Source organism: Myxocyprinus asiaticus, chromosome 6 (assembly GCF_019703515.2).
Source record: "Myxocyprinus asiaticus isolate MX2 ecotype Aquarium Trade chromosome 6, UBuf_Myxa_2, whole genome shotgun sequence".
Classification (NCBI taxonomy): Eukaryota; Metazoa; Chordata; class Actinopteri; order Cypriniformes; family Catostomidae; genus Myxocyprinus; species Myxocyprinus asiaticus.
In genome coordinates, this window is record NC_059349.1 from 6,537,868 (window position 1) to 6,565,645 (window position 27,778).

The window sequence follows — 27,778 nt, forward strand, 5'->3', positions numbered from 1 at the left end:
TTCTCTTGGAAAAAATACAAGACTTTTCTTGAGTTGTTCTTTATAGAATAATTTCCCCGACAATGGGAACCATTAATAGCTCCGGCACACTGAGGGAATCCCCATCTCTTCTCAAAGCCATCCACGATCACCTGCATTTTTACTCCCTTAGGCAAATTCTTAAAATTACTTTGTAGTGAGCATCTGGCAAACACACCTCCCACAAACAGCTGTGCACAGTTGTGTAAGGTGGGTTTTCACTACAGTGGCTCAGCTGTCAGACTGCCAAGGTTACTAAAGAAATGTTAACAGCATGATGGTGTGCATTTCTTGTCTATAACCACCTTCTGTTACTTATACAAATGATGGAAATAAGCACAGTTAGAATATCAAAATATGTGGGAGAGCATTGTTTAGAACCTTATTATGGCCTTACTGTAATGCAATATGTAGCACATAAATGTTAATATAGTTTAAACAGTGACATTAAACTAGGCATGGATTGAAGAGAAAATGTTTAATAACAGTTAATAAACAGTTACATCAGATGGTTAAAATTTAGATGAAGTAGTTATAAATTGGATATATGAAATATAAAAGGTGAAACCAGTATGCGTACCTCCTGGGTGAAGTAGACCAAAAGACAGGAAGCAAGCGAAAGAGTAAAGAGTAGTGTTGTCACGATACGTTCAGTTGTTGTTACAGATTTCAGTAAAATTTCAAGATTCTCAAAACCAATTTCGATACCACAGAAAAAATAGGTAATATGCTATTGAACACACTGCTTATTATTATTATTATCCTATTAAAATTTTATATTTCAATTTAATAATTAGATAAAACGATAGCATGTTTTCTTCATGTTTCTCAATTAAGTAAACATTGCTTCAACTTTTTACAAGTTTTAAGTAGGACCGCATGAAATCAGTTTTATTTCTTTCAGTTTTGTACCAAATTCCAAGTTTTTCCTTTTTTTTTTTTTTATTCCATGTTTTAAAGTTTAATTAAATTTCAAAATCAAAACTGTGTCTAATCAAATGAATCCAAACTTTAATCAAATGAAAATAGAGCACTAACTTTCCAACAAATCAATTAAATTTTTAGTAAAGTTTTAGTAAAAATCCTCACAACATGATCTAAAACTTTGGTCTTATTTTTGTCACAACAGAGCATCACATTATAAATGAAAATATTGAAGAAAAGTTCTATTCAGTACAACAGCATTCTTGCTTGTGAGATATAGGTTAGGTTCAACATAATAAATACATTTGACTAAACACTAGTAATATATCTCTGTTGCAATTTCTTAAATTTCACACGTCAAGCTTTTATTTTGAATCAAACTTTTATTTTGACGTAAAGGCATTTCTGGTTGTGTTTTGACGGTAGTTTTACACTTCCAGATAAGACGCTGGTTATACAGGTGCATCTCAATAAATTAGAATGTCGTGGAAAAGTTCATTTATTTCAGTAATTCAACTCAAATTGTGAAACTCATGTATTAAATAAATTCAATGCACACAGACTTAAGTAGTTTGTAGTAGTTAAGTAGTTAAGTCTTTGGTTCTTTTAATTGTGATGATTTTGGCTCACATTTAACAAAAACCCACCAATTCACTATCTCAAAAAATTAGAATATGGTGACATGCCAATCAGCTAATCAACTCAAAACACCTGCAAAGGTTTCCTGAGCCTTCAAAATGGTCTCTCAGATTGGTTCACTAGGCTACACAATCATGGGGAAGACTGCTGATCTGACAGTTGTCCAGAAGACAATCATGTAAGCCACAAACATTCATTGCCAAAGAAGCTGGCTGTTCACAGAGTGCTGTATCCAAGCATGTTAACAGAAAGTTGAGTGGAAGGAAAAAGTGTGGAAGAAAAAGATGCACAACCAACCAAGAGAACCGCAGCCTTATGAGGATTGTCAAGCAAAATCGATTCAAGAATTTGGGTGAACTTCACAAGGAATGGACTGAGGCTGGGGTCAAGGCATCAAGACCACACACAGACGTGTCAAGGAATTTGGCTACAGTTGTCGTATTCCTCTTGTTAAGCCACTCCTGAACCACAGACAACGTCAGAGGTGTCTTACCTGGGCTAAGGAGAAGAAGAACTGGACTGTTGCCCAGTGTTCCAAAGTCCTCTTTTCAGATGAGAGCAAGTTTTGTATTTCATTTGGAAACCAAGGTCCTAGAGTCTGGAGGAAGGGTGGAGAAGCTCATAGCCCAAGTTGCTTGAAGTCCAGTGTTAGGTTTCCACAGTCTGTGATGATTTGGGGTGCAATGTCATCTGCTGGTGTTGGTCCATTGTGTTTTTTGAAAACCAAAGTCACTGCACCCATTTACCAATTAATTTTGGAGCACTTCATGCTTCCTTCTGCTGACCAGCTTTTTAAAGATGCTGATTTCATTTTCCAGCAGGATTTGGCACCTGCCCACACTGCCAAAAGCACCAAAAGTTGGTTAAATGACCATGGTGTTGGTGTGCTTGACTGGCCAGCAAACTCACCAGACCTGAACCCCATAGAGAATCTATGGGGTATTGTCAAGAGGAAAATGAGAAACAAGAGACCAAAAAATGTAGATGAGCTGAAGGCCACTGTCAAAGAAACCTGGGCTTCCATACCACCTCAGCAGTGCCACAAACTGATCACCTCCATGCCACGCCGAATTGAGGCAGTAATTAAAGCAAAAGGAGCCCCTACCAAGTATTGAGTACATATACAGTAAATGAACATACTTTCCAGAAGGCCAACAATTCACTAAAAATGTTTTTTTTTATTGGTCTTATGATGTATTCTAATTTTTTGAGATAGTGAATTGGTGGGTTTTTGTTAAATGTGAGCCAAAATCATCACAATTAAAAGAACCAAAGACTTAAACTACTTCAGTCTGTGTGCATTGAATTTATTTAATACATGAGTTTCACAATTTGAGTTGAATTACTGAAATAAATGAACTTTTCCATGACATTCTAATTTATTGAGATGCACCTGTATATGAGCCAATGTGATTATTGTGATTTAATTATATAAATATATAGTCTGCAGGCGCTGCGCTTGTCACAGTGAATAAGTGCTCTGTTTTTACTTCAACAAGCACAGCGTGCGATGCACATAAAATGTGGAGTTTTCAGCATATGAGCGGCTTCACACATTCACTTTGCAGCACACAGCACATGCAGACAGTATATTTATTTCATTAAATCACATTCATACCAATCACTCAAAACATTCTGCGTGGTCATGCGGATATCAAAGCAAAATTAAAAGCAGCTGTATTACTATCTTTTCCTTAGTCTACTTTTCCATTCACTTTACCATTCACTATGTTGTTTTTGACTCACCTTTTTACATATGTAATGAAGCAATCAGAGACCTGCCCATACACCCTCCCTTCTAAGAAATGCATTCACAAGTGGACAAAGGAGACACAGTCAGGTGTAAACGTTAATGTGTCTCATTTGACCACTTGTTACCGGATTGACCAAAATGCATGTTAAGTAAGGGATAATGTACAGTCATCCGGTTGTTATCACAAAATAAACCCTGAGAGGGTGATTACACAAAGTGATCCTAAAAGCAGGAAAGATGACTTTCAATAGCCGAATGATCGGTCTGATATGTTTTAATCCCCGGATGTGCGGTTGTTGGCGACATTGACCAATCAGAAAAGATTATTCCAGAGTGCCGTGTAATAATGCCAGGTATAAACAGTGCCTTAATTTGATGTTTTTAGAAGGTTTATGTATCATGTTGATCAACATCAGTTCAATTGTGACAGAGGAATAATACATGAATTGAACCCCAATTTGATTTCACTCTTTTTATGTAAAATGCTGAAGGTATTTCTGTCATTCTAATGTTATACATAACCTGTTATACATGGTTATGATCATTTATACACTACAACAAAAAAAAAAGTTTATTAGTTTATTTTGTAACTATTTCTAATTATTTTGTTTTGTTTCTAAATAAAAATATCTAAGCATTTATAAAACATGAAATATTTAGTTAACAAGCAAAATGGCGAAAGAAATTAAGTCTTGTTTTCAGTGAAATCTGACCACATTTTGTCAAATTTATGCTTAAAACAAGAGAGAAAAAAATCTGACAATGGGGTAAGAAAAATAAATTAAAAGTTTATTTTTCTCACCCCATTGGCAAATTCTTCTTTTAAACTTCAACCTCGCTGAATTCAGTTAGATTTCTCCCAAAAGAAGATTTAATATCTTACGCCATTTCTCTTGTCAAGTAAATGTATCTTGTTTAAAGAATGTTTAGATATTTTTACTGTAAAAAGACAAAAATACAAATGAAGATAATTATTAGCAATGTATGCATTTTTCCTGTTCTTTTATGTTTTTAAAATGAATTTATGACTTTCAAACTATAGCAGATCTAGTAAACTGACTGAAGTTGTGTTATTAAATACATAAGTGTAACTTTTCTCACAATGATAACTTAAGGCAACACTTTTTTAAATGAGTCTTTAGACTACGTGATTGGCTGAAACTCTTCTCACATGAAGTGCAGTGGTATGGCTTCTCTCCAGTATGCACTCTCTCATGTACTTTCAGGTGACCTGAGCGAGCAAAACTTTTTCCACAAAAAGAACACACGTAAGGTTTCTCATTTGTGTGTGTTGTCATGTGTACCTTTAGATGTGATGCACGCATAAATTTCTTTCCACACTGATCACAGTTAAATGGTCTTAATCCAGAGTGATATTGCAGATGAATTGTGAGATGGCCTACTTGTGTGAAACTCTTTCCACATTGAGAACAAGTGAAAGGCTTCTCTCCAGTGTGAATTCTCATGTGACGCTGAAGACCTCCTTTCTCTCTGAAACTCTTTCCACACTGATGGCAGGGGAAGGGCTTCTGTCCAGTGTGAATTTTCATGTGAACATCTAGATTTCCTCTCTTTGTGAAACTTTTCCCACATGAAGTGCAGTGGTATGGCTTCTCTCCAGTATGCACTCTCTCATGTGTTTTCAGGTGTCCTGAGTGAGAAAAACTCTTTCCACAAAAAGAACACACGCAAGGCTTCTCATTAGTATGAGTTGTCATGTGTACCATTAGATGTGATTTCCGCGTAAATTTCTTGCCACACTGTTCACAGTTAAATTGCCTTAATCCAGAGTGATACTGCAGATGAACTGTGAGATGGCCTGCTTGTGTGAAACTCTTTCTACACTGAAGACATTTGAAAGGTTTCTCTCCAGTGTGAATTCTTACGTGACGCTGAAGATTTCCTTTATCTTTGAAACTCTTACCACATTGATGGCAGGGGAAGGGCTTCTCTCCAGAGTGAATTGTTAAGTGAGTGTTAAAGTTTCTTTTTTTTATGAAACTCTTTCCACAGTGACAGCAGGTGAAGTAATTTTTGGCTCTTACTCTTTGAGATCTTTTCAGTGAGAAATTCTTTTCAGTCTTTGAGCCACTAAATGATTCTCCACCAGTCATGAAATTCTCAAATGTATGATACTGATGGTATTTCTCCTCCACGTCATTCAGTTCTTGACTTTCTTCTTTTATTTTTATTAAGTCTAAAATGAACATGGTAAATTGAGACAAATGTGAAAAAATAAATACAATTGTATCGCTATTTAATGCCAGTAAGCAACAAAGGCCAAGTATCTACTTTATGTGATCTTCGATATGCTGAGGGTTAGTTGTGTAATTCTCATTTAGTAAGCTTTGTTACCTTTTTGTTCCTCAGTATCTTCATTTTTATTTCTGTGTGGCTCTGGATGACTCATGTCTTCACTCTCCTCCTTAAACTCCTCTTTAACAAACTTCATTTTTGCAATAGTTTGCCAGTAGGCTTCAGTGATTACACTTGGAGTTGTTCCTCATATACCACCTGTTTTCTTTCTTCACTTATGGGACAATGGAAATAATCACAGCATTTATTGGTGAATTGCAGTGAGAGTCGCTTCACTGCAGGCTTGAATTACGATCACTGTGTGGTATGGAGGATCAGATCTGTCAAAAAACAAAAAAAAACAAAATTTCTTAATTTTTACAATAACACCTTGTTTTAGTAAATGCAATTACACTGTTTACCAAATACAACCATTGCTAGGCAGTGAAACGTTTATATATTACACAAGGAAACTTGACTTCATGACCGAATGTAAGCATAGCTGTGTATCAACCAAAAAATGGATGCGATTATATGCTTAAGGGTAATATTGTGCAATGCTTTAGATGACTATATGCTTAAAGGCAGAACTTGAGTTAAAAGTAGACGTGTGGCTTACACTTGGCCAAAGAATAACGTGATGACTGGTGGTGTTACTTTAGTTCCCTTTCAAGAAGGTAACTTTGACACTGCATCAGAAGCTGACACTAAGGTAGCTCAAGTCAGGGGGCAGGACCTTGAAACCCTATACCATCACGCTAATTTGAGTGGCTGTTGAAGCTTAGTTCACCGCATATGCTGATGTCATCGTGAGCATAACAGCAGAAGCCAGCTTCATATCATCAGAACTTTTCATCAGGAACAAGACCCACTCTTCTCTGTTCATGCACCAGCAAAGAAGCACCTCTCCAAAACTCTTTGTAGTGTGTTTAAATTGCACCACTAAAAGAGTATGTTGAAGAAATTAAAGAGCCAATGGAGTGCATGAAACTCAATCCTTGGCTCTAGCAGCTCACTTTCATTCTGAAAGATTTTGTGTTGAAACAGAACACAAACTTAAATACTCTTTATGAGGTATGAATGCTGAATAGAACCTGTGGAGGGTTGTTTTCCGTATTCCCAGGATAACGCTCTCGCTTTTGCCACCGTTGTATGCCCCACCACAATTGACAAACCTATTAGCAGTTGCATAAGACACAAACATGTTCATAGAAGTGAGCAATAATCCAGCTAAGCCGACTCAGTTGTGCTGAGCAACCACTCCCTCAGTGGTTCCCTTCAGCTACCAGCGGTAACACACTGAGCACAGTTGAACAGGCCTTTGTGCTTTGTAAGGTGACCAGCTCAGAAGCCTCAACCTTGTTCTTTCCTCTATCATATGGTGCGGGACTCGTCAATTTTACGCTCAGAGGTACAATGCCTCCTCACCAAAGATGCGATAGAGGAAGTACCGGTATGTGAGGCACAGAGCGGCTTTTGCAACAATTAATTCTTCAGTCGGCAAGTAGGATGGAGGGCTGGGGCCCATACTAGACTTCAGGCACCTGAACTGGACACTAATAAGTCTCCATTCGAGTTAGTTACTCAGAGACAGATTTTGTCTCACGTCCGTCCACTGAAATGGTTAGTGTCAAGCGATTTTTTTCAGATGCGTATGTGCAAATATCCCCTTGCATTGTCCTTGGCCCTTTAGACATGCATGAATGTGTAGATGCTGACCTCACTCTGCTGAGGCAGAGCAGCTTGTTTATAGCTCAATCGAAGGTACAAGCATTCAAGCACAGAGTCCTGTGCTAGCACATTGGGGTCTCAAGGGCAACTGGGCAAAGAGCGTGTAAGTGCACAATCAGCAATTTCCTTCCTAGGAATGAAACTCGAATCGTTAACCATGTCTGGACCTGACCGACAAATGCATTTAGTCCATTCTCCTACACTTGAATGCGTCAGTACCAAAAGAGTGAATGCTGCGCTTAATGGCCACTGTAGCTGCTGTCGCTCTGCAAGGCGTGCTATGGATGAGACCTCTTTAGTGCTGACTCAGTCATCACTAACACAGTCATCTTCACCTCAATGATGCGTCACTGTTAAGCCAATTGTACAATTGAGTGTAGGCCCGTCACGATTATTAAATAATCGTTTGATTGCGGTTATTTGTGATAACTGTGGTTATTGTGCACTATAATTTCCAATCATATTTTACAATCCAAATGAGGGAATGAATGGCACGTTTGAGTGTCTCATTCAATTCAACTTTGACCGTTTCACTGAGCCACACCACAGATCGCATCTACAGGTATTAGTGCCTAAATATAAATAAGGATTTAGTGAATGCAAAACTCTCCGGTTTCACATTAATTTAATGATAATGTAATGACAAATGTTATTTGTCGTGGTGGGCTCATACACGTTGTGTTAATGATGCACAGTAAAACAGAGGAGCCCTGTGTCAAGCCAGGAGATGATAGAATGAAGAAACTCAAAGGTCTTTCTTCATGTGAAATAAGGGCTTGTGGGTTTAATCTGGGAATGTGAAAGAATTTTGGATAGAAATATTTTACTATTGTACACTTTATCTCATCATTTACTCACCCTCATGCCATCCCAGATGTGTTTGACTTTCTTCAGCAGAACACAAACGAAGATTTTCAGAAAAATATCTCTCCTCTGTAGATCTATACAAATGGATGGTGAGCAACACTTTAAAGCTCCAAAAAGCACAGAAAATCATAGTAAAAGTAATCCATATGACTCCAGTTGTTAAATGAATATCTTCGAAAGTGAAACGGTTGCTTTGGGTGTGAAACAGATCAATATTTAAGTCCTTTTCACTATAATTATTTACTTCTGGGCACTCTCCAATGAACGTCCATGAGGGGACTCAGTTCACGCAGCCTCTTGCGTGATGTAAGCGCGTTGGCATGTTCACGCGTGAACTGAGCCAATCTTTTTTGCAGCACACAGGGAATCACTGCGACTCTAATGAATGAGCGCTTGCTCAGACTTTAAAACATTACAGTGTGGCCTCTGGAGGGTGAGCTATTGGCAATTCTAAGCATTCGTGAATTTAAACTTTCAGACATGCTGTAATTCAGATAAATACACCAGGTTGTTAAAGAATGTGTAAGAATTACACGAGTATGAATATTAACTTGCCCATTTTCAAGAGTTATTACGGTAGTAATTCTGACTCGCTGCACAGTGAGCACAGAGAGGACAAAGATACTGCAAACAGGTATAAAAACGAATTAAACAAGAAATAAACATACAAATACAAATTATACTATACGTGATATAACGCGAGTCATGACAATCAAATGTTATGTGGAGCGATAGAGACTGTTTGAGTGATCAAGAGCTTTCAGCTTCACTCCCTTGCAGGTCAATCAAACAAGCACGCTCTTCTCCAGGTGCTCTTAATATCTAATCAGTCACTCATCACAGCACTATTCTGTGAGGATACCAATTTAAATCAGATTATTGTTGCTCTCAATACCACTAAAAAGAAGAATTAAAGTTTAACCTTAACGGCACTGTGTCTTCACGCATTTGCTTAATAATTAGTGATTGTGTTACAATTGGGGTAAGTGGACCACTAACACTACACATTTTGGAAATCTCCCTTATTTGACATACTCAATTCAGGTCAAGGAGCATTCTACTAATGAGCTAATCAGTAGAATCGGGTGTGTTGGATAAAGCAGACATCCAAAATGTGTAGTGTTAGTTGTACTTTAGAAAAGGATTGAGAAACACTATGTTACAACAAAACACCAAAGATGGTGCACAACAAAATAGATCCTAATGATTTCTCACTGGAGCAGTTTTGGAGCTTGTTATGGATATACATTTCTTATTTTTTAACATATCTCTTCTGTGTGTGATGCTCTCAATGTTTTTAATGTTGCCAGACCTTTGTTAGTGACAACAGAACTATTCATGAATGTTTTCCATACAAATAAATGTTAGCAATTAACAATTAATGTAATTTTAATGTAATGTTACTGTGTGGGGCATAAACATGTAACTGCAGCATTTAAATGGAAAAAGTATGGCAAAGGGCACTTAAAAAATTTTTATCGGCCAATCTGTGTTAAAAATAATCAGTGATCGGTATTTCCTGATCAGTGCACCACTATTGATTTTTCTGTGCTTCTGAGCTTTAAAGTGCTGATCATCATCCACTTGCATTGTATGGACCTACAGAGCTGAGATATTCTTCTAAAAATCTTTGTTGTGTTCTTCTGAAGAAAGAAAGTCATACACATCTGGAATGGCATGAGGGTGAGTAAATGATGAGAGAATTATATTTTTGGGTAAGCTATCCCTTTAAGGTTTATGAAGCACACAAACAACTACGACAAAAGCATGACAATTTGTATGACAATAAATTGTCATAATCGTGAAAGCCCTAAAACGAACAAGTAATCATCATAATCGCAATTATTTGTTTGACAATTAATCATCAGCCAAATTTCATAATTGTTACAGCCCTAACTGAATGGTTATCTGAGTTACCGTAGCCTTTCTCTCAGCTCAAACCAGTCTGGCCATTCTCCGTTGAACTCTCTCGTTACTTCCGTCTGCAGAACTGCCGCTTACTGGATGATTTTTGTTTTTGGCACCAATAAACTCTAGAGACAGTTGTGCATGAAAATCCCAGGAGATCAGCAGTTACAGAAATACTCAAACCAGCCCATCTGGCACCAAAAATTATGCCACAGTCGAAATTACTGAGATTAAATTTTTTCCTCAATTCTTACGGTTGATGTGAACATTAACATAAGCTCCTGACCCGTACCTTCATGATCTTATTCATTGCACTGCCGCCACACAATTGGCTGATTAATCGCATGAGTTAGTAGGTGTAGAGGTGTTCCTAATAAAGTGCTCAGTGGGTGTATATTAGCATAAATAAAAACAAAGAAATGTACATAAAAATGCATAAGAACACAAAAGAGAAACACACAGTTGGGTCTGTTCAGCACACATTGACTGATATGATGTTGCAAATGCTATAGAAAACAAGTGCATCTTAAGACAAGTTTTAAACATATCTATAGACGTAGAGGACCTGATGGACAGCGATAAATCATTCCACAATCTTGGGGTAGCACCGGAGAAGCGCAATCCCCTTTACAATTTAAGCGTGACTGGGGAACTTTAAGAAGCAGTTGGTTGGCAGATCTAAAAGACAACACCACCTTATATTGTATTCTGAACTGAACCGGTAACCAGTGAAGAGAGGCCAGGATTGGTGATATTTGGTCCCACTTCCTAGATTAGTCTGGAACCTTGCCGCAGCATTCTGAACCAGCTGCAGGCGAGATGGAGAAGACTGATTTATTCCCATGTACAGAGCATGGTGTGGCATGATGAAATAAAAGCATGAATTTCTTTCCCCAGAAAATTCAGTGATAGGACAGATTTAAGTTTAGCAACAGATCTCACTTTTCTTCGCAATCTGCCTGTCAAATTTAAGTTCAGTTTATACCAGCATTTGGCTGTCAGACTCACTCAATCCATGCTCAAAGTATAGGTCACTACCATAGCGACCGCTCAGGACCTCTGAGGGCAACCTTCTATGGTCAGCAGAATTCTGCATGGTACAAAATGTCTAAAAGCCTTTTTTCGCCCCACTACCATCCCGGTCTGGGAATTAGTACAGGTGTTAAACACACTTACAGTTTGCCCATTTGAGCCACTAGAGGTGGTAAGCCTACTGCTGGCCTCAATAACATCTTTTTCAGCAGCAATCTTAGTTTTTCCCAGAAGGTCTCCCGTCCAGGAACTGACCGGATTCAACCCTACTTAGCTTCAGTGGGCAACCAGTCTAGAGCTACAGGGTGATATGGCTGCTGGCTAATCAATGTCTTCTGAAGCGATCCAATCGGTTTTGGGTGAGAACAGACCAAATAGTCACTCCTTTTAACTATAAATCTTTCTGCAGTGTCCTTGGCAATCATGTTTTCAAGCTCGTGTACACTTCCTAGCATTATCTAGTGTTCCGGGTGTGTTAAGCACTAGGAAGTGTAATAGAGCTTGAAATCATGATCGCCAAGGAGACTACAGATGTCAAGGTTCATGGTGAAAAAGGAGTTATATTTTTGTCTGTTTTCACCCACACTTATATCGCCAAGACACAGTGTAACAAACATTTGCTTTTCAGCATAACATAAATGATGGCACACGATTGCTGCGTGCGTCTCTCTCTCTCTCTCCCTTCCGGCGGCCTGGATTGCCCTTTTATCCCTCTCCAGCTCTCACTGCAACAAAAAACAGCTGTTTGGGATCATTTCCCACAGGTGTCAATCCTTACCACTCTTCCTCTCCCAGCCTCATTCTCCACAGATGTCGCTCGGCCACATCACCACACATGGATTTAACCACTCATATGGATTACTTTTATGCTGCCTTAATGTCCTTTTTGGAACTTTAAAGGTTTGATCACCATTCACTTGCATTGTATGGACCTACAGAACTGAGATATCCTTTAAAAATCTTTGTTGATGTTCTGCTGAAGAAAGTCATACACATCTAGGATGGCATGAGAGTGAGTAAATTATTGCAATTTTCAGTTTAGATGTCATGTGTGAACACAACTCATTCGAAAATACCCATAAATTTAACCCTGACTATTTCCCTGAATGAGAAGTTGTAACATTACCTGAAAAGTTCAGTTTTGATGCTACGTATGTGTGACCAAAGTCGTAAGATTGACGGAAATGATTCTAGCAACAGTTTTAGCAGAAATAACATATTAATAATTATATGATAATAAATGCTTATAACAGTTGGATTTCCATTTAAAATAAAGTATCATACTTGTTATTCACCCATTTAGTCATTGCTAGAGTCTATCTGAGCTCACAGTTTCATGCTTTCTGCACGTCATTTAGAAAGTCTCTCTCACACAAACCCAAAGCCTCTCACACACAGTATCAAACTCTCTTACACAAACAATCAAACAAAAAGGTTTTGTAATATGCGTGAGAGGTTTGATAGTGTGTGAGAGAACATGATGGTGTGTCTAAGTGGTTCTTTCAGTTAGTCAACCTCTAAATGAAAGGAAACATTTAATGTTACTTGAATTGGTTTTGCCATTTTAGTGCATTTCTATAATTTTACTGTGGAAGGCTTTGTTTGGAAAATGTTAATAAACATACTTGTTACATATTGTTTTGTTTTCTGTTCTAAGAAAATAAATGCATTTTAACAGGAAAAGACGCATATAGTCAAATGATCTGCGATTAAGTATGAAACTTAAAGCAATTAATCATGATTTAATATTTTAATCAATGGTCAGCACTAATAAATACTGAGGTAAATAACAAACACTGATTCAGGACTCACGGACACTAACCTTTTTGTTCCTTGGTATCTTCCTTTTTCATTGCACATAGATCTGGAATACTGATGTCTTCACTCTACTCTTTAATAATCTCCATCATTCTCTCATGTAGGTGTCATTTCAAGGATGAGGACGAGATCTGCCAAAATGAAAAATAAATGACCACATTTATACAGGTTTATTTACATTTATAAGCACATTTAAAGGTATAGTTCACCCCAAAAAATGGTCATTACTTACAAACACACAAAAAACATTTAGCATATTTAATATATTTCACGATGAACATCTATGATAAATTGTATATATAGAACATTAACTCAATTTTCAGATGTACCTGAATCTCAACATGTTCACATACTTTGAACTCGTTTTTAATGCTACAACAGTTTAATAAATACTTTTGAACCCATGAATTACATAACTTTTTTAATATATGCAATTTATAGTAATTTCAAAAATGAAGACATTTTCTCTTAATACATGAGCATTTTGACTGTGTACTCGCAGAACGATGCACATATACCAATGTAGAACTATAAATGCAAACACTGCGTAGAGGCTACGTCATAGCATTTTTCTCACGATATTGTATCGATGATGGATAACTCCACCATTACAGTGCCAAAATAAGAAAAGTTCATGTTGTCCAGGCCTTGAATATAATTCTTGTTTGGCCGAGTTCTGTTAAGGCCTGGCGGCCCTTATGTGGCCCACATGTGGCTGATAGACTCAATAGCTATATTTCCATCAATGTTTTTTTAATGCACATTTTGGGATATCGCATAAAAACTGCTGGATGGAAACACTAAGATGCTAATAAATCTCCAAAATGCGCATTAAAAAATGTATACGCTTGCTTGAGGTGGATACATTTTTATTTGATAAGAAGAAATGTTTGGAATAAAAGTTGCGCATTAAGAAGGTCATGTGACTGAAAAACTCATTCATTACTGGACTAACCAGCGGGCCAATCATTGCATCTGAAATGTTGCTCTGGTCATCCTGAAATAATGGTGTCTAGAAAATCCAAAGCCTACAAAGAGTTTTAAAAATATCTTACAGATCCGCATGGTATAGTCATAAGGATGGATGAACACACAAATATAGTGCTCAGAAGTGTGTGACGCGCTGTCGCTCCCAAATAAGTTCTTTACAGTGTTTTGTCTGCGTGCTCTAAACCGCCAGTATTTTATTAATAAAACACTCACAGTGGTTACAGTTTCTCCAGAAGTGATGATTTCATCCTTTTGAACACCCTTGGATGGAAACACGGCTTTATTCGCACATTGTTTTTGTGATGTTTTTTTTTACATAAATTAAATTCGCAGCTTAGATGGTAACATAGCTAATGACAGTATTCTTCCAGAATTGAACCAGAAGAACAACAAGCCAACTCTATACTTTAATTTACTCCACAGTAAATCAAACAATAACCACAAAAATTAAATCACAATCTTTTTTATTTGAAGTACAAATAGCATGTTAAACATTACACAAGTGAATTGATGTTGGTAGTGCCATTGAAAGTGGTTAGAATTGTCTAATGCATATTTTTACAATAATTTTCATTGGTCGTGGTCACATTATTTGGTCAGACAATCAGAAGACTTTGATGTGCTTTCTGCTTGTCAATCATTTTGTCATTTCTCTTAGTGTAGTAGTTAAAGTGGATCATTCAGGTTAAATGCCATATTCAGATTTGTCAGTTGTCAGCTGAGGGTGATATTTTGCTACTGTTGTGTTTGGCAACCGTGAGAAGACACAATGCTGTGCTACTGTTTGGTGTTGTTCTCAACGGCATTTTTGGAGGGCGGGTTTTTTGAAAGAGGGGGCATGTCCAATTCAACAGCTGCAGAACGGAAGTTCCAGAATGGCTAAAATCACTTATAGCACCTTAGTCATATTATAAATGTCTTCAGTCTGTGTGCATTTACATTTTTTGTAAAATCTCACCCATGGGCCTTATCTTTTTCACTGCAACCTGTCGGGAAAAAAAAGATTTAAAAAAATTAGAATCACGCTATTCTAACATTATTAGCAACACATCAGACATTATTTCAGAGATTAATATAAAGGGTATATTTCAAATCATTTTTAAATCACAAGAATAACACTACACCAAGCATAAACCAAATGTTAACCACAAGTCAGCATTTTCCATGGCTTGCCATAGCCAAGCTACACATGTCTCTCAGCTGGGTGTTGTCATCTGGGCCAAATACCTCAATGCCAGTTGTGACCCAAGAGAAAATTCCCTCCAATTCTAAAGCTTTGGTAAAACATATATGGTGAAAGTTTGGCCATGCCAGATCTAGGCCAAAAGTGACAGCTTACTTCCACATTTGGCCCAAAGGTTCTTGCTGCCTCACACGTTTGGATCTAGGGCTGGGCAAAAACAGAGATTTTCCGTTTAATCTTCATTGGAACAATCCCGATGTCAATTCTTAAAATCCTAAAATCGCTTTTTTTAATTCTATGCGCAAGCAGTGTATATCACTCGCATATGCAATTAAAAATGTCTGTGATTAGCCACCAGTGATTGAGGAGTGTGGTGGCGAAGAAGTTCAGCACAGAGATCTTTTCACTGCGTGCTGATAGTAAAGGTTTAGACCTTTTCTGTGTAATGTGTTTCCAAAGACGAGACCCACGCAGTCCAACTGTCATTGAAAAATTTCTATTTTTAAAACCATTTAGTCAGGTATTGATCAAAAACAACAAAAACAACATTTAATTTCTAATCACACATGGCACGGATACTGAAAAGAAGCCATCAGACCGAAACAAATACTTCTGTTAAAGTCCCTGCCGCTGGCCTTAAAGAGAAAGTACCGTTTTAGCACTTGTTCACCATATTTCCTGTCATTTGTAACATTCTAGGAATTAATACAGTACATTACTAAATTAAATGTAAAAATGAAGATCAGTGTTTGGGATCTGACTACATATTCAGGAAAATAAATTATTTATAAACTTCAAACACTTCAAAAATCCATTTTCTCTCTTTGTCTATTTGATACTTCTGTAGGCCTGTTACAGATCATTTGGGAACTTGAAATATTGCACATTAATGACTTTTATATGTAAAATTGCTCGTTAAGCATGTTGTGTGAGATTTTGGATAAAAAAAAACTTCTGCTAAATGACTAAATGTTAAACAGTATAACCTTTCATATATGAAAATATTAAACAAGCGTTGTGTGAAAAACATACGAGAAATATGGGCTCAGTTTACAGTATTGTGCTGCAAAACACATACAAATAATAATTACATGTTCCACATATCTTATGTATTAATGTAACGATTAAATCTTGCATATTCATTTAAACCTCTATATTCGTGTTATGATGTGTTTAGATTGTTTTTATGATTAATTCACCTAAACAATGGATCAAAACGAGATTGTAAACATTGTATAAATTTTATATCACTCACACAAAACGATTTCACGTAATATTTCCACGTGGTTTATGTAAAAACGTTAAAGCACTTTTAAAAGTTTTGTATTGTTTAATATATACTGTATAAGCTCAAGCGCTCAAAAACTCAAACCTTTAATCAGCCGAATCACAACAGATTCTGCAGCGCATACATTATGACGTCACAACAACAACAACTTCTGTGATATGTAATGGCGGATAGCAATCCAGTTGCATTACCGCCACCTATTAAGCTGGAGTGTGGAGCGAAAGGAAAAAAACCTATATTATTTTGAAAATAATAATAATAAATATACATAAACATAACCTCTGTTTACATTCTTGATGTTCTTGTATCTTTCAGAAAGCACAATATAGTTCTCTAATACGTTGTCTTGTTTTCTTGACACTGTAATACAAGGAGAAATACACTTTCATGTTAAGCATTTTGTCTTCCATATAAATCCCTTATTATGCATGGTTGCTACTAAGACTTGTACTGAGACAAAACATTTTTTAGTGATAAATATACTAAATATGAAATACTATTTTTGACACATTAGTCATATAGCCTTCTGTCTACAAACTGATGACCCAAAATTTTAACAGGAAGCTTGTTAAAAATGGAAAAGGATTAAAGGTGCTGTAGGCGATTTCAGCTGTTCTACTTCCACGAGACTGAGCCATTGGATTAGCCATGCCCCCACTTTCCAAAACCCTGAACTCCAAAGATACCAAATGAGCTTTATTGAGAGCAGAAACAGTTGTTAATAACAACAGTAGTAAAACAGCACCCTCAACTGACAACTGTTATGAACAACATGGCATAAAAATGCATTAAGCCTCAATAATTAGCTGAAACTACAATACTATGAAAATGCACAAAATGATTGACAGGCAGAAAGCGTCATTGTCTGTGGACCGTGGACACATTTTTATTTGCTGTTTACAAAGTCTACAGCTGTCACAGAGACCAGATGAGATATCTCAGGGCACTTATTTCATTAATATCTTTCAGGGAGTAGGAAAATTGCATATCTTTCCAAGAAAAAAATCGCTTACAACATCTTTAAGTTAATTATGGGGAAGAAAATGCTGACAGAAAAATATTGTCTCTTTATTGATTGCAGCTTCGTACTTTTGGCAAAAAGTCGTGTTTATTAAAAGTGAAGATTGATAGAAATTAGTTTTTTTTTTCCTGGATGTTGAAAACATTTCCGTATCAGGGGCTGTTCACACTGAACGCTTTGTGTCCGTCTGCCATTTTTGTTCAATTGTTTTCTATGTAAACAAGCTTTAGATAGACCTCTTTAACCTTTGTGCAGCTTCTCATACTGGAGCCCCGCTGGGGAAAAAAAAAAAGTGTTCCGTATTTAAAGCTGGAATGTCCCATATTTGGCTGGTAGAAAGTTGGCAACCCTAGTGATGATAATGCCTTGGGTATGTAATTCATATAGGTATTCAATTAAGTCTTGTCTTCAGTCAGATTGGCCAGACTGTTTTCAGGGCTGCCTGAGAGTTTGAACAAACCATTCCCCTCTGTAGTCATACTTCCTCCACAGGAGAGCCAAAAAATGGCTAATAATTCTACTGTGAAAACGGATAAATGATCTGGGGATCTTTTCCTAATGATTACCTGATATTGTGGTACAAAAACTGCTGCTGCTTTCTCAGACTCTGGGTCCATTGATCCATCTGTACAAACATGTGTCATATTACTATATTTCTGATGGATGGAATGGCTAACAAGTACATCAACTGAAAAATAGTTCTGCTTCTTTACTTCACTAAGTAGCAGAGCCAAAAATGGTACACTACGTTATGAATATAATCCCTATTATCTAGACCCTTTGATGCACCAAGATATCTGCCTATGCTTTCCATGTTGCCTCGTGCATTCTCCCAGCAAATACCGACTTAATTGAATGTAGGTCATTAATATTATGCCCTTTTAGGGAAACCCAGAAAACCATTGCCAATTGTTTGCATTTCTTTCAAAGGCATTTTGCCCATCTCTACTCATCTTGTAGGGGAAGTTAGTGCCCCACAGCATATTCTCAGAGACTGCATCTGTAGCGCCTCAATTTTCAAGTCAAGTTATTTTTATTTGTACAGCACTTTTCACAATACACATCATTGCAAAGCAGATTTACATATAATTATTTTGTAATGTCTGTAATGTCTTAAAGTCCTCAGTGAGCAGTTTCATAGAAAAACATCATGGAAGATCATGCCTTAAAAATTACTTCGCTGGATCCACACTAGAGTGATAGGGCAACTTCAAAGTAAAAGCACTTCACATGGACTATAAGTAAATGTCCTATTCACTGTGTACTGTATGTATAATTAAATTCTATTTGTGAGAAAATGCAAAAGCTAATACGCACATACCAGCCGTGGTTGCTGGACTACTGTGTACACTGTTCTTATTTCCCAGCAATCCTGGCATCTAGCATGCAACTAAGCAGAAACGAAAGCAGTGCCTCCTTATTGTTTTCTTTTTTCTCCTTTTCCATTCAGTTGTAAGTTGTGTGAACTGATTTTATCCATTAGATCAGAAAAAAAAAAAAAATCCATGCACAAAACTTCATGCTAGAATCTTAAATATTGTTTGCTAACACTTATATTTTGTTTGTTTCATCAAATCAGAATGTTCATAGTATCAAAGTCAATTCAATTGTGACAAAGGAATAATACATTAACTGAACCCTGTTACGAACCCCTATTAACTCAGAGTACTGTATCAGCAAAGGGGAAGGTTACGTAAGATAATACATGCAATTTTGATACAAAATCAAATCAACTTTATTCAATAATCCAATACAATATAGAAAGAAAACCTAAAGGAAAAAAACCCCACATCATTAAGAAATTAAGGAAATATTTACGTAACACTAACCGTGTAACAACACAAACACATGAAACTGAATAAACAACTGAAAACTTGAAACTCTACAAGTCAGCAGCACAGGTTGATAGAAAGGAAAATAGAAAATTACAAATTATACTAACTCAAGTTGAAATAGTAGGAAATAAACCAGACGAAAAAACACTAAAACAAAAGCTGTTTCTAGTCAATTAAACATCTGTTCTCACCACCATGCTCTGCTTCAGTGGCCCATTCACTTGTCTCAAGCCCTGTTCACACCATCAGCAATTCTGTCACTGGATGCGACTGAAGACCATTTATTTTCAATGAGAGCTTGCAACTTCCTGCGATAGCGACCGTTGGCGACAGGATGTGGGCGTCTCAAGAGATGCGACAAAGTTGAGAAAAGCTTCCCTTTATGCAAATACAGAGCGATATCACGCAGCGACTACCAATGAGAGATTGAAGACAGTGGAGGTTATCCATCTCCTTTGAGATAATGGAGTTGTTGTTGTCATCGATTTCACTGTTCTCTATGATTTGTTTGTAACCGCATACACGGATGTAATAAAAATGATGCGTGGAAAACCATGTCAGAAATTGACAGCATTCTGATTGAGTTTGATTGATACACTGAAAGATCGTTCATTGATATGACTGAGCATTGCTGCAGTTTACAACACTTTCCCTTACAGCAGGGGTCAGGAACCTATGGCTCACGTGACTTTGTTAAAAATCAAGTGGCTCGCCGGGTGTCTCACCATTCACCAACACATGATCGTTTAAAACTTGCAGAAAGTGTGGGTGCGATTGCAAAGCTTGAAGTCAATGACACTGTTTTGATTTCCTTTCTCCCAAATTTGTCGTACAGCCTACTCCTGGTGAACAAGGTTTGAAATGAACACCCACCAAATGTGGATTTTTCATGCAGAGTATTTTGCTGATGTACCAGCCATTGTGGAAGGCGACCTTTAAGACTTCTCAGAGTGATATATTACAAGAAATTAGACAAAAAGGCGTGCGTTTGACGAAACGCGATTATATTTTGAAGAACAGACGAAAGAAAAGCCGCCGATGCGCGTCTGATTTGATATGTGTTCGCAGTGAGCCGTGCTGTTCACGAGAGCAATGAAAGTGCTTCTCCTAGACATGCACATGCATAGAGTTCTGGGACTTGTTTCCCAATAACTATTGATCTTAGCTGTTAAGAGCATTTTCTACAAGCTATTTTACGAACGTTCATTATTTTTATGTGCTCCCAGGTTCTGAAATAGCACACGGCAAATGCGACGAGGCTCAATCCAGTTCGTAAGCTCCTCGTCCAAATGCAGGTAGCCTATTTCACGTGTGAGTAATTTTGCTCATCTACCCCAACAGACAAGAAATGTTGTTAGTCAAAAAGACATGCGCTTTAAGAAACACACTTTATTATATTTTTAAAAACAGACAAAAGAAAAGCTGTCAATGCTCGTGTATGATTCGCCGTTTGTTCAGAGGCATGCAACGGGACCCGGTCTCCTGGAACACGCGCATGTAAAGAGTTTTCACTCCTTTTTCTCTGTTTCATTCAACTGAAAACTGTTTGGAAGAATAATGTAATCTATGAGAATGCTGCAAATGATCTCCGATCATCTCGTGAGGTACTGTGAGTTCCGCTTTATTTCCACGGAGCAATTCGCTCTTACACATTGTGAACGCAACTCTGCAGGTTTAGTAATATATACAGGTATCTTTGTATTAAAGAAACAAAGACGAAAGTGATTAAATCACAAAGTAATACAAGACACGTTCACCTTGAACCCAAAATTGAGTTCTACTTTACTTTCTTTAGGCAGCATTAACTGTATTAACAAAACACTCGATAAGAACACACATTTGGCGGCATTTTTTGGGAACACGGGAATTTATTAGGCTTATTTATTATGATGATTATTATCATTATATTTACATTTATAATTGTTTTTAGTTCTTAATTTGTAGGCTATAAGTAATTTTTCACCTGTTGTGATACTTGCGTGATGGCAAATGGGGCTGTTGGATAAATGTTTGGATTTGGGGAGGAGGTTATATATAAAAAATTGTAATCACTTCGTTATTTTAATTGCTTTTTTCGTTTCGTTTAAAGTGCAATTTGAATTTAGAAATGTCTTTTCCGTTTTTCGTGTTTCAATAAATGAATTAAATTTTTAAAGCAAAATCAATAAAGCAAAAATATTCACCGACCCTTGGCAGGGGGACTGACCATATAATCTGATATTGTGATATTGTAAATGCGATTATCATTAAAATATTTTTTACTTATCGCCCAGCCCAAAAGGGAAGTAAAATTTTTCATGAACAATTGTAAAAAGAAGTAATTTTATGGAGACCCGCACAAACACGTGTACTCAATATTAAATTATGCACATTTGTTTGTTTTTGTGTTCTTGAGTAGACTATGGGCAATATAAACATTTTATTTTATTGAAAAACTTTGTTTTTGAAAATAATAATTATTCGTTTGTGCTATGGCTCTTTTAAAAAAAAAAATGCATCAAACTACATTTTTAAAATTGTGAAAAAAGTTTCCTGACCCCTGCCCTACAGAATGCTCATTTTTAGCAGGATGATGTTGATTGGATAATGTGCCAGAAATTGCTCGGCATTGTGAATGAGTTTCAATCATACATTAATAGATTAATAATCTTGTTAATGTTATGATGCATTGAGCACTGCTGCAGTTTATATTTATGTATTTCCCCCTGCAGAATGTTTATTATTAGATGCAAAACAAATTAACAAGCGACACAGAGTACAGAGACTAGCAACATCTAGCAAACAAAATCTCTGACAGTGTGAAACGCTTCAGTCATCGGAGTTCTAAAGCCTCATTCACACTGATAGCAATTTGGTCTCTAGTACCTGCTGTTGTTTTAACATTATCGTTCGGCTGCACAACTAGCCATTGCTGTAGAAAATCTGATCACAGATGAGATTTACAGATGAGAGTTCCACTTCTATTAAAATGAATGGAAGAAATTGAAACGCCCATCGTTCAACAGATGTAGAAAAAATGTTTGAATTAAGTTTATTTTTATTACCCCATTGGCAAATCGTTTTTTCTTGTTTTAAGCTTAAACCTCACTGAATTTAGTTAGATTTCTCTCAAAATAAGACTTAATATGTTATGCCATTTTGCTTGTCAAGTAAATTTATCTTGTTATATTTTTTCTGGAAAACAAAACAAAAATAATAAGATAACTATTTTAAGCAATTTTCTGTGCATAACCTTTGTGTTCTTTTATGTTAATTTGTTGTTTCTTTTTTAAAGATTTTATGACTTTCCAACTACAGCAGATCTGGTAAATTGACTGAAGTTGTGTTACATTAAATACACAAGTGTTGACCCTGAAATTTACACAGCTCCCAATGACAATTTTGGACAACCCTTTTTTAAATGAGTCTTTAGATTACTTGACTGGCTGAAACTCTTCTCACATGAAGTGCAGTGGTATGGCTTCTCTCCAGTATGCACTCTCTCATGTGCTTTCAGGTGACCTGAGTAAGAGAAACTCTTTCCACAAAAAGAACACACGTAAGGCTTCTCATTAGTATGAGTTGTCAGGTGTAACTTTAGATGTGATGTCTGCGTAAATGTCTTGCCACACTGATCACAGTTAAATGGCCTTAATCCAGAGTGAGACTGCAGATGAAGTGTGAGATTGCCTGCTTGTTTGAAACTCTTTCCACACTGAGAGCATGTGTAAGGCTTCTCTCCAGTGTGAATTCTCATGTGACGCTTAAGATTTCCCTTTTCTCTGAAACTCTTTCCACATTGAGGGCAGGGGAAGGGCTTTTCTCCAGTGTGAATTTTCATGTGACCGTCAAGCTGTCCTCTCTGTGTAAAGGTCTTTCCACACTGAAGGCATGTGAAAGGCTTCTCTCCAGTGTGAACTCTCATGTGACATTTAAAGACTCCGCTCTCTCTGAAACTCCTGCCACATTGAGAGCATGTGTAAGGTTTCTCTCCAGTATGAATTCTGATGTGACGCTTAAGGTCTCCTTTTTGTGTAAAACTCTTTCCACAAAGACAGCAGGTAAAATAATAGTTGCCTCTAGTTCTTTGATGATACGGATGGTGTTTCTCCTCTATGTCATTCAGATGACATTCTTCTTTTACTTCTATGAAGTCTAAAAATAAACATAGAAAATAGTAAAACATAATGTCAGTAAATAGCAATGGCCAAGTACCTACTTTATGTGATCTTTGATATGCTGAAGGTTAGTACTCTCATGTAGATTAACTGTTAACTCTAATTTTATAACTACAGCTGTAAGATCTATTGAACTGTCTAAAGCTTTGTTACCTCAATGTTCCTCAACAGTCATTATGAAGAATCAAGAATGGACACCAACCTCTTTGTTCCTCAGTATCTTCATTTTTCATTCGGTGTGGCTCTGGATCACTCATGTCTTCACTCTCCTCTTTAAACTCCTCTTAAACAAACATTTTTGCAATAGTATGTCAATAGTAAGACTTCAGTGGTTACACTTGTAGTGGTTCCTCTTTATATACCACCTTAATTTCTTCACTTGAAGGATGATGGAAATAATCACAGCATTTTTTGGTGAATTGCTGTGGGAGAGGCTTCACAGCAGAGGTTAATCATGCCCGTTGTGTGTTATGGAGGAGCAGATCTGCCAAAAAAAAAAAAAAGGGACCAAATTCCTTTATTTTTTACAATAACACCTTATTGTAGGAAATTTCATTACCCTGTTTACCATGTGTAACCATAGCTAAGCTTTGAAACATATGTATTAGACTAGAAAAACTTGACTTTATGACCTTAAAAATCTAAGCTTAGCTGTGTTATTATAATAATAATAATTTTATTTATATAGTACTTTTTAGCGATAGAGCACAAAGTGCTTCACAAAACACACACAGAAACACAACATATTCACATCACATAGTAGACAGCACATGCATAAAACTTGCCACAAACACATACAAAATACATTTAGCATATTTAATACACTGCCTGGCCAAAAAACATTTGCATACTCTAATTTTTCGTTGGACTTCGCCTTTAGGTTTGATTACGGCTCGGATTTGTCGTGGGATTGTTTCAACAAACTGCAACCCCGCAAAATGTATTTCTGTCCAAAGTTGCATTAATTTTTGACCGAGATCCTGTATAGATGAAGGGATAGTTGAACCACTCCGTAAAGTGTTCTCCAGCACATCCCAAAGACTTTCAATGGGGTTAAGGTCAGGACTCTGTGGTGGCGAATTCATGTGTGAAAATGATTCCTCATGCTCCCTGAACCACTCTTTCAGAATTTGAGCCTGATGAATCTTGGCATTGTCATCCTGTAATATGCCTGTACCGTTAGGGAAGAAAAAAAATCCATTGATGGATAACCTGGTCATTCAGAACATTCAGGTAGTCAGCTGACTTCATTTTATTGCCGCATAGCATTGCTGAGCCTAGACCTGACCAACTGAAGCAACCCCAGATCATAACACTGACTCCAGTGGGCACTATGCATGACGGGTGCATCGCTTCATGTGCTTCCCTTCTTACGCTGACGCACCCATCGCTTTGGAATAGGGTAAATTATGATGGTAAATCAGTAGCAAAACTCGAGACCTTGCATATTTGGATTTGAGAAATTGTACAATAAATATTTGTACTCGTAAGTTGAAACTTACACTTACAGCACCGATGCGAAAACTTTGAAGTTGAATGTTGCAATCTGCACTCACAGACAGTAATTCAAAGCTTGTGTTCTGAATTCACAATTGCAGACAAGTAGTCACAAATGTGTAAAATGACATTCACATAAATACAACTATGGACACAAACTTGTATTACACATGAACTTTTGTACTTTCATTTTTGCAGTACAACCACAAATTGGCAATTACAACCTCTCGAATCTGGCCCTGCAACTTCACGCCTTGACTTTTGCTATTACTTTTGCGAAAAACCTGTAGCAAAACTTACTTGTGCACTTATAAGATCCTGATGCGAGAGAGCAAGACCAGTGTTCGTTGGGGGAGTGGTCATTGAAGTCGTTTTATTGGTTGATGCCTACCCAATGAATGCCACCGGTGTGGATCTTGTTAACTGGGGATGTGCACATGCATGTGAATAATTTCACTTGCCTTTTCAGCAGATTCGTTCAATGTGAATTGCCAAGGAGCAAAGTTGTTGGTAACATTATTAACCTGTTTTGTTTCGTTGATGTCTGTTCTAATGAATTTGACATAGCTTAAGAGCAATTTTAACGGCTTCACAGGGTAACATGTTAACGTGGGACATTGGTTTGAATGGGAACTGGCGATTACACTTGTCAGAGCAGTAAATCGTTAGTGGAATTATTTTATTTGCTAAATTAAAGCATCATAGTCTCAATAATTGGCCAATACACTTAAATTGCATTTATGTATGAAAAATAATATATTGATAAAATGATTGATCTCTTTTCATTGATTCTGTTGGTCTAGAGTTAGCATGTCCGCTAACCATACATATCGATCTGTATTTTTATTTACATTGTTATAACAGCATCCTTTTCAAAGGTTATGTGCATGACAATGTCTTACGTTTATAACTACCCATGACACTGACAAAATATGATCTTTCAGAACTTGGCCAACAAATTCACCAATGGGTGAGAATAAATGAGAATAAACTCCGAGAAAGCATAAGAAATTTCCTCAGAAATGTAATAATTATGTTTGTTTGGCAGATTTTCAATGTTTGTCTGTGTATGTGTTTGTGTTAAAAAATACATCAAAATCTGCAACAAAGTTACAAATGCATCCTGTCTGAGCTGGATTTGAACCTGGGTCAAACTGGGTACTGCCAGTATGAGTTACCACTAGACCAGCATACCAGCTCTATTTAATCTGTCACTTTGTTGATTTTCAAGTTAATCAAGTGATTATTCATTATAAAGAAACAAAAGCAATTGAAAGTATATTATTAACACATATCAGCCTATGATGCTTTAATGTTGCAAATAAAATAAATCCACTTCCGATTTACTGCTCTTACAAGTGTAATTGCCAGTTCCCATTCAAACCAGTGTCCCACGTTAACATGGGAAACCATGTTACCCTGTTAAAATCGCTGTCAAATGTGTCAAATTCATAAGAACAGACATCAATGAAACAAAGCAGGTTAATAATGATACCAGCATTTTTTTTTATAAAAAATGTCTTTTTTTTCTCCCTGGCAATTCACATAGATCAAATCTGCTGAAAAGGCAAGTGAAATTATTCACATGCACGCGCAAATCCCCAGTTGATCCACAAAGATCGGGTCTAAGCGATCTAATATTGTAATTGATAAAATGCATAATTACTTATGACATTAATTATTATTGCATATTATGAAAAAAAATATAAACTCAGCAAAAAAAGAAACGTCCTCTCACTTTCAACTGCTTTTATTTTCAGCAAACTTAACATGTGTAAATATTTGTATGAACATAAAAAGATTTAACAACTAAGACATAAACTGAACAAGTTTCACAGACAAAAGTAACAGTCAGTATCTGGTGTTGCCACCAGCTGCATTAAGTACTGCAGTGCATCTCCTCCTCATGGACTGCACCACATTTGCCAGTTCTTGCTGTGAGATGTTACCCCATTCTTCCACCAAGGCACTTGCAAGTTTCCGGACATTTCTGGGGGGAATGGCCCTAGCCCTCACCCTCCGATTCAACAGGTCCCAGACATACTCAGTGGGATTGAGATCTGGGCTCTTCACTGGCCATGGCAGAACACTTACATACCTGTCTTGCAGGAAATCACACACAGAACGAGCAGTATGGCTGGTGGCATTGTCATGCTGGAGGATCATGTCAGGATGAGCCTGCAGGAAGGGTACCACATGAGGGAGGAGGATGTCTTCCCTGTAACGCACAGCATTGAGATCGCCTGCAATGACCACAAGCTCAGTCCGATGATGCTGTGACACACCGCCCCAGAACATGTCGGACCCTCCACCTCCAAATCGATCCTGCTCCAGAGTACAGGCCTTGGTGTAACGCTCATTCCTTCGATGATCAATGTCAGTCTGACCATCACCCCTGGTGAGACAAAACCGTGACTCGTCAGTGAAGAGCACTTTTTGCCAGTCCTGTCTGGTCAAGCGAAGGTGGGTTTGTGCCCATAGGCGACATTGTTGCCGGTGATGTCTGGTAAGGACCTGCCTTACAACAGGCCTACAAGCCCTCAGTCCAGCCTCTCTCAGCCTATTGCGGACAGTCTGAGCACTGATGGAGGGGATTGTGCATTCCTGGTGTAACTTGGGCAGTTGTTGTTGCCATCCTGTACCTGACCCGCAGGTGTGATATTCGGATGTACTGATCCTGTGGACGATCAGCTGTCCTTCCTGTCTCCCTGTAGTGCTGTCTTAGGCCTCTCACAGTAAAGACATTGCAAATTATTGCCCTGGCCACATCTGCAGTCCTCATGTCTCCATGCAGCATGCCTAAGGCACATTCATGCAGATGA

General features: G+C 37.3%; 1 protein-coding gene and 1 long non-coding RNA gene across 2 annotated transcripts in view; both read right to left on the minus strand.

Annotated features, from left to right (window-relative positions):
- Positions 1–2,938: 2,938 nt before the first annotated feature.
- LOC127442176 (zinc finger protein 585A-like) overlaps positions 2,939–27,778 on the minus strand; it is a 31,074-nt gene continuing 6,234 nt past the window's right edge. The window contains exons 2-6 of the mRNA XM_051700018.1: positions 23,662–23,943; positions 22,665–23,436; positions 5,927–5,970; positions 5,690–5,836; positions 2,939–5,531 (exon numbers count right to left, since the gene is read on the minus strand). Coding sequence (XP_051555978.1) covers positions 4,432–5,531; positions 5,690–5,836; positions 5,927–5,970; positions 22,665–23,436; positions 23,662–23,716 — 2,118 coding nt within the window. The 5' untranslated portion in view covers positions 23,717–23,943 and the 3' untranslated portion in view covers positions 2,939–4,431. The remainder of the gene's footprint in view (positions 5,532–5,689; positions 5,837–5,926; positions 5,971–22,664; positions 23,437–23,661; positions 23,944–27,778) is intronic.
- Positions 14,439–16,589, minus strand: LOC127442992 (uncharacterized). Its single transcript, XR_007897572.1, has 3 exons — positions 16,531–16,589; positions 15,315–15,365; positions 14,439–14,961 (listed from the first exon to the last, which is right to left on the minus strand). It is a non-coding gene; the product is annotated as an uncharacterized LOC127442992 (long non-coding RNA).